An 8,013-nucleotide genomic window follows, 5' to 3' on the forward strand; every position below is an offset into this window, starting at 1 on the left:
CTGCCCGATTTTTTTGCAAATTTTAAAAATGAGTATTTGGGGCAGTATATAAGTTATAATTTATGTCTGATCACGTCAAAAACCAGTGTTTTAATTATGCAATACGCATTTATTTCTTTGGATTAGTAAAATGTTTTTTTTAAGATAAAAAGCAGCATAGATCGAGACCACATAAACTTTGATATGAAAAACATAAATTCTGATTATAATTTTATGGACTTCGGTAAATCACCCGAAACATTTTCTTTAACAAACAGTGGATAACACAAGGAAGTTAATAGCTTGCAAAATAAAAGTTTCCGGTTCTGCGTAAGTTTAAAAATTTCACAGTACTTGTTTTATACACGATTATTTGGCGACAGCTTTATGCAAAAGAAAGTAACATGAAGCAAAAATCTTACGCACGGTCGTAGCGGCAAAAGTAAATAAAAAACAATCTCAAGTTAAGGCAAGTAGACAAATACACAAACATAACATATTTACTCAATCCATAGACTTAATGGCTTGAGACGTCGTAGTTAAATTTCCCTGAGAACAAAGTAAATTTTCCAAATACTGCTCATTTTCCATTTGTGTTTCCCACGAACTTTCCTGGGAATTTCCTCTGTCATTGCCCAAAGAACAAGCTGCCTGCATTTCACTCCCACAGGTTTCGTCGTCATTTAAAAACGAAGGATTTTTGCTGGTGCTGGCTGGGCTACGAACGATGCATGTAGGGCGGTGCAGGTTCAGGATATACATCAGCTTTTGTCGCTCTTCTTGCAACTTCTGTATCTCACGCTTTAAGGTCAAATTTAAATGTTCTAGATGTTCGGATTCCTACAAACATACAAAGTGTGTTAATTTTAGGAAATAAACGAAAGCAATTTTTGTTAGGATAAGTTGGTAAATTTAACGACAACAAAATGTTTTTCAGTTTTACGTATTTTGAAAAATCAATGTGGCATTAAAAAATATAATTGATTTAGTTACAAACAACAAATTTGTTATTAGCATAAGTGTCAAAATCACTTGATCAGACATGGCTGGCTGAAAATAAGAGAGTGGCACCATGAGAACATTTAATGCCGTATTATGTCAAAACAAATAACAACAACAAAAACAACCCTATACGGCTGATTTTACCCTCAAACTTTTAATAGCTGTCGATACTTCGGAGTACGTGTAGGCAGTAGGCTACTGTATTTGACACGCTGATCGGGCACTTCAACCATACTTGAATGGTCGCACAAAAAGTCTGAGAAGGCGGCGCGTTTGACGCTGATTCAAATATTTTCTATTTCGGCAATTTTAATTAACATTTCGTATTTTTGCAGCAACTTATTTTTCTGTCAAGTACCTTGGCAAGCAGTTTATGTGGAATCACTACTTTGACAATGTGAAAAGAATCATATATAAGCGCTCACTGGTTACTATTTAGGACAAACGAATTAAAATTTCTGCTGGTTTGGACACCGGTTACAGCAAAATAGGGTAACCGGTGAAACCACGAAGCCGAAACTGGTTGTGCGGCGTTTCACGTTGCTACAGCCTACAACATTCCGATGAAACGCGTAGACAAGAGATTGTTAGGAGAAATGAATCCCCGATGTCTGTCGTAATAACTATAGAGGTTTTCCTATTTTGCGAGATAGCTTATGTCGCTGTTTACACACAAATTAAGCAAATTCATAATTTTTCATACAAAGACACTGGTAACAAGTCTTACCTCTTGCAACTTTTCCGAAATCATTTTCTTCTTAAACCTGCATTTAGCTGCAGCAACTTTGTTTCTTTCTCGTCTTCTCGCCCGCTTGACAAGAGTCTCTGGCGTTGGATCCTGTATTGCAAATTAGGAATATAAAAAGCGAAGGTTCCTGACAAAATTACGACATTTTTTTCTCCAACTTACTTCTTTGTCATTTACTTTGTTTTCATTTTCGAATGTTGTTGGCAGTCCGCGAGCTATTCGTTTGCTTTGAATGGTGTAACGCAATTCCTGCTTAATTAAAGGTCTTATATGTTCCTCAACTAACATGAGATCATCAGAAGTAACAGAAGAAGTTGTTTGTTGCATCGGTGAATTAAGCATTCCAATTTGTTTTGATGATTGTTGACAATAATGCTCATTGTCAGCAGGACTTCGTCGACCTAATTGCCTTAAATCCACTGGATAAGTCATACCAGAAGTATAAACAGTTTGTTGGTTAGCAGCATTGTCGCATTGCAAACTGGTGATGTAATAAGGAGAGGATCTTTCTTGACTGGGACTTGTTTGGCCGTGTGTCATCATTTGAAGTTTCATCAGAAATTATTTTCAACAAATTAGAACAGATATGCAGAAGCGCCAATGATCTAAAATATAAACCAGTTTGTGTTAAAACAACTATACACATTTGAAAGTAGATATTCGTTAAAAAAAGTTAGGCAAAGTATAAAATAGTGTCTATTCTTCAAATGCTTCGTATATTTTCACAGGTTAACAAAACTCGGTTTATTTTTTAATATATTTTTATTTATCATTAGTGTTGAACAACCCCTGAACAAATTACCTGAATGGTATAAATCTTTTCAAAGATTTTTTCTCACTTAAACGATTCGAAACGTACTCTTGGCATGTTCAATGCACAACTGACGACAGTTGCGTCACCGACAGCCAGGTTTATATTGTCGCCGATGGTTCTCGATAAAGATACAGGGTAATGGCTAAAATTAGTTCTTGACTTCATTTGCCTTTTTCGTGCGACGCGCCTTCGCGTCACGAGGTGATCATCAAACCGTGACGTTCTACTGTTTGCTTGGAGTGCGTAATGACGTAAGATTCGAAAGGCCGTTCATTTGATATACTTTTGCGTCTTTTGTTCTCGAAAGTGTTTTTCTTTACTTGCGTTTTAAGTGTACGTATGACAACCCATATTTGTTTAATGATGCATTTGGTGGGGCAACAACAGTTAACAAACATACACGACACACCCACTGTGGAAGATTGTATTTTATGACATTAATTGGAACCGTTATTTCATTTCAAATTTGTTACGTGGATATCATGTCTAACATAGCCGACTACAATAACGGACTTTTTTAAATCCAATCTTGATGTTTGGACTAATGTTTGTTTTTTCAAGCCAACAAATGCGGTGACAAAACATTTTGCCCAGGTCAGTGGGAAATTAAACAAACTCAAAAATGTTATTTCGTTATTTGTTTTTTATTGCCCCCATAACCTCGTGGTTCTTTTTAAATAATCGTAATTTTCAAATCCCGCCATGCGCGCGTTTGTTGTCTAACTTTTTGTCAGGTAGCACAACCGCTTTCGCAGGATAAATTTATACTGCACTTCTTTATGTTGTTCAATTTGTAACTACCTCTAGGTGCTTCATTTATCATACTTATCGATGACTGATTGACTGTGTGCCGCAAAATAATACGAATCAAATAATTTTACTTTCTAAAATATCATGACCCATTTGTCTCTGTCAAGGAATACTTGCACAATTTATACCCCTACAACTGCGAACAAGTTTTTCAGTTTAAACCTTTTTCGAAGTCAACTTTGGTTTTTAAAATCCGACGTCGTTCTACTCAGTTAAAACCTTTCACATTTTACATCAACAGATTTGTGATGCAAATAGCCATACACTAAATGTTTAAGTCCGTAGCACCCCCTGTATAAACAGTGAAAAAGGGTTTCATCATCACTGCGAAAAATCCGGCGCCTGAGATTCGGAAGTCTGTACGTCAGCAACGTCATTTCTTGTGGCCGTAAAACAAAGGTAAAAGAGCGTTGATTGATTTATCGGATTAGAGTTTGCGGGCGAGATTCACGGAACTTGCTGACAGCATCATTAACAACGTGACTAACTTTATTTTATCGTGTTATACGCCAGCAGCATACATGCATGCAAAAACAAACAGCTCTCGCGCTCAAAACAGTTCCGCCTAACATAGAACCGACACTGATAACGGTATTTTTAAAATGTTTTTTTTTCATCTGGTTATATATAAACATTTGGTGTTTTGATCTATTCCAAGGTGAACAGGAAACCTTCAAGTCTGCAAGTTAAACTTATTTTTGGTTTCGTGCTCGTATGTTTTCTAAGGCGTTACTACGTTGCTGTAAATAGACGTGCACGTGAAAGCTCGAAGGACCAATTCTCTTCACCTCACCGCGTCATTCGGCCGCTTGCTTGGTGTGCACTGTCCGCAAAAAAGTAATCCTTAGCTATTCTCCTCTAAAGACAATTTCCTTTAGCGGTCTGCTTTAGCAAACGAAAATAACAGACAAAACGAAAAAAACGGAATTTTTAACATAACTATGAAGTGTGGAAAGCGGTTGTTTACGGTAACTATTATGGAAAGCGTTTGTTTGCCAGTATAAATACCTATTTGTGCAGCCGACACTTAACCTTGTCTACGTTGACGTAGGTGCATCAACGCTGACGTACAACCACTAGCCTGAGGCAATGACTTTTGAAAGTCATTTTTTATCAATTTCGGAAACGGCACAGATAAAGCGATTTGCAAGCTTTTATATGTAATAAAGCTTGCAAAACAAATCTTGGCTCGATGGACATCACGAACTCAAACTAAACATAGGACCAAATATTCAGTCATTACCTAACAAATGAATGTTTTTTAATGAGGCACATTTTTACCGTGAAATGTTCGCAGATCTTTGAGGCATGTATGAGATACCCCAAAACATTTTGAATGCGTATATAAATTTCATCACTGTGGATCTTGCAAAACGTTTTTGTTTTGCTTTTGCTTAATCTTTTTTCCCAAAGTTGTCGTATGGTTTGGACAATCAATTCGTTCAAATATTTTAAAATTAAAGGCAAAAATGAAAAATTGATAATCCTTTTTAAGCAAAATGCCGTGTTGTGATGTATACCAGTGTTTCCCAACCTATGGGTCGCGACCCAAAGTTGGGTCGCCTGACAATTCTGTTGGGTCGCTTGTTTTTGTGGCAATAAAAGCATACTCCTTGACTTCGTTTCGTAGCGTTATTTTATTATTTCCCAAGGCTATAAATTGTTGCCCAATAATAATTTCATGACAATTTGGCGTGGTAGTGGTTAATTCTGATTGTGACGTCATAATGTTTGTGTGAGATCACTATTAAGCGTTGTCTGGCTGATAATGCTTTGAGCCAGCTCTAAGAAAATAAACGAATATTATTTGTTTGATTTTTCAAATTGGCGCAGAAATTTTCGAAAAGCTTCCCTGGTTTACAAACAAAAATCAACCAAAAATAAGAATGTATGTTTGTGGGTCGCAAGAATCCAAAAAAACAAATTTTGGGAAGTATTTGGGTCGCGACAAAAAAAGGTTGGGAACCACTGATGTATACTGTTTCGATGTCGCGCTGCTGCAGATCGCTGCCAAATCAGTTTTGCAGCCTACAAACGACCTTTGGCTATCTTGATGCCCAAAATCTTTGCAGACAGTCTTAGGGGTGCTGTTTTCATTTCATATTGCGACTAAAATTTACAGAGTTGGTATACACTATAAGCAGGGAGTCGAACCGCTTGTCATACGGGTTCAGGTTCGGTTCGGGTTCACTTGGTTTTGTTTTTAAGGGTTCGGGTTCGGTTCTGGTTTTGAAAACTGTATATTTTCGGGTTCGGGTTTTGTTCCGGTTTGGGCAAATTATCCGGTCCGAACCGGTTTGCGGTTTTTAAACCGGTTCAAATTTTTATTCGTTTTAATTTAATTCTACCCATCATCTACCTGGCCTTACCAAACTCCAAAAGAATTTTGTCTGTGCACTGTTACGTTTGACACGCCCTGTAAGTGTTATCTCCTGTATTCTTCAGTGCGCTGTTTTGAAAAAAATCGCTAAATATAAAACAGACTGCATTTTTTACTGGTTCGGTTCCGGTTCGGGTCCAACGCCAAACAAAATATGGGGTTCAACTCCGGTTCGGGTTTTTAGAAAATCGTAATTAGCGGTTCGGGTTCGGTTCGGGTTTAATGAAATTTACCGCTCAAACCGGTTCCCGGGTTCGGGCTCAGTTCCGGTTCGACACCCTGCTATAAGTGTTACCTCGTCGTCGTGTACTGTCATATTTAATGTCAGGAAACAGTTGTAAACCAATCTTTGTAGCATTCCAAGAATAAATTATTTTTGCACTAAATGGTATTGAGCCATTTATTTCCATGTTGCACCAAATGAGTTGAATTTTTTCATAGTGTATCGTTGCAATGATCAAACAACCCTTATAAATGCATTGTTGATGTTCACGTGCTTTCCGCGTCGGGGATCAAGTTGCGAATTTGTTGGATTACTTCGGGTGTTTAAAGCCCAAACTAAATGTTTCAAACAACTCAATGTAGTGTTTAAAATGCCTTGTTTCTTAAATTATTATGCAACAGAAAAGCTAATAGATTTTTTATGCCGCAACAGTGAACGAGGTAGTGCATACGATTTATAAATCAAAACCGTATAGGTACTGTTCGCCACAGCGCCAAATTTAACTGAAAAACATGTTTCAGTGATATAGTTTGGTCTTGTTAATTACGTGGTTTTATGCGCTTTGGATACGAAACACATGCTCGTATTTGCACTTGCCTAAAAATGCCGTTGGACAAACTAGCGTTTTTGGAAAAACTGTGAATGAGATTAGAATTAGAGCTTACTCGATAACTTTCTGTGTTCCGTATACCAACATGCATATTCACCCCAAAGATTTCAAACCCGGGACGCTCAAGAAAACGAACCCCGTTTAGGTTTTTTAGGTCTTTACAGGGGTCCGGTCCGTAGGTCTATCGGTCAAGTTCCTGCCATGCACAACATGCGTACAAAATTCATCCTTGTTTGAAATATATTCAAAATGAATGACTTCATTAATCAAATAACTGATAACACCATAACTCCAAAGAGTAATATTAAATTGTAAGCAATTTTGTGTGCCCTTTCTTCCGGCGCTTGAAACTATCCTACAGGGTTTCTTTCGGTGGTTTCTTTTTCTGTCGAACTCCACCCCCCTTTCCCTAACACGGGCGAAAAACGCCCCTTGATACGGTGTAGCTGCAGCGCGTTCAACCATTATCCACCAAATGTGTCTTTCATTGTTTTGCGCTCCATAACGTTTAACGTTGCGCAGCTTTTTCCGGCTTGGTGATTGTTTTAGTGCTATTGTGTCGCTATGTTCACCAAGCGAAATAAACTCATTCTCATATCTATAGAGACATCTAGCGGATACAAATTACTGACTGCTGTGTTATAAACATAATTCGGCCCGCGAGCAACTTCTGGTCGGCCCGCGAGCAACTTCTGGTCGGCCCGCGACCGTATTAAAAATTCGTATTTTTTTTGATCGGCCGGATGCAATATATGCGTTTAATACCTTTTATGGGCTAAAGCTGAAGAGTTTTCAAATTAAACGCTGGTAGTATTAATTTATTACTAAGAATAGGTTTTGTAACGTACAACAACAAAACTATTGTGTGTATGTGGGTTTGCGTTGGAACTGTTTCATATGGTTATGTTGAAGTTTACGAGGATAGACCCAGTAAAATGTCTGTCCTTGGTTCATGTAAACGTAAACCTAAGAGCTGAGCTTTCGTGAGATGCACAAAGTATTTCCTACGAACTGGGAGCTGCTGGAACAGATTATTTTCGTCCAAAAATATGGCATGTAGGCTAATATGTCACGGCTCGCATAAATGCAAAGACTTGTTCCGAAACGTTTGCATCGATTCGCATACACATTCAATTTTCGGTTGTCCTTATTTTGGGGTCCATGTCGATAGCAACCCTTCTATAACTTTGGTATAAATGACGCATAAGTGGTTAAGATTGTCAGGAAAGATTTACAGTCCTAATAACAGTACGAAAAGACACCACAAATAATAAATGTATTAATATGTTACCATGATGGTAATTTTATCCTTTCCATAGGCCTATATGATTACTAACATTACGAGTCAAACTCAACGTAGTGGTCAAGTTTAAAGAGCTCTTCTGGCAAATGTGATTTTATTCCGACGTTTCGACGTCCTATACAGCTCGTCTTCATCAGGGTAAAC

General features: G+C 37.7%; 1 protein-coding gene across 1 annotated transcript; it reads right to left on the bottom strand.

The window, feature by feature from the left end:
- Positions 1-70: 70 nt before the first annotated feature.
- On the bottom strand, positions 71-3,695 carry LOC145212632 (uncharacterized). Its single transcript, XM_080080819.1, has 4 exons — positions 2,532-3,695; positions 1,892-2,334; positions 1,709-1,819; positions 71-819 (listed from the first exon to the last, which is right to left on the bottom strand). The coding sequence occupies exons 2-4, from the start codon at positions 2,282-2,284 to the stop codon at positions 484-486; spliced, it is 840 nt and encodes a 279-aa protein (XP_079936945.1). The 5' UTR covers positions 2,285-2,334; positions 2,532-3,695; the 3' UTR covers positions 71-483.
- Between the last annotated feature and the right edge of the window lie 4,318 nt (positions 3,696-8,013).

This window comes from Phallusia mammillata, chromosome 2 (assembly GCF_965637545.1).
Source record: "Phallusia mammillata chromosome 2, kaPhaMamm4.hap1.1, whole genome shotgun sequence".
Classification (NCBI taxonomy): domain Eukaryota; kingdom Metazoa; phylum Chordata; class Ascidiacea; order Phlebobranchia; family Ascidiidae; genus Phallusia; species Phallusia mammillata.

What these genes read in the sequence shown, in the direction of transcription:
- LOC145212632 (XM_080080819.1), bottom strand. Translation starts at nt 2,284, where the DNA reads ATGAAACTTCAAATGATGACACACGGCCAAACAAGTCCCAGTCAAGAA. An exon ending in ACAAAGTAAATGACAAAGAA is followed by an intron (nt 1,820 to 1,891) that starts GTAAGTTGGAGA and finishes TTTGCAATACAG; the next exon opens with GATCCAACGCCAGAGACTCT. An exon ending in TTTCGGAAAAGTTGCAAGAG is followed by an intron (nt 820 to 1,708) that starts GTAAGACTTGTT and finishes GTATGTTTGTAG; the next exon opens with GAATCCGAACATCTAGAACA.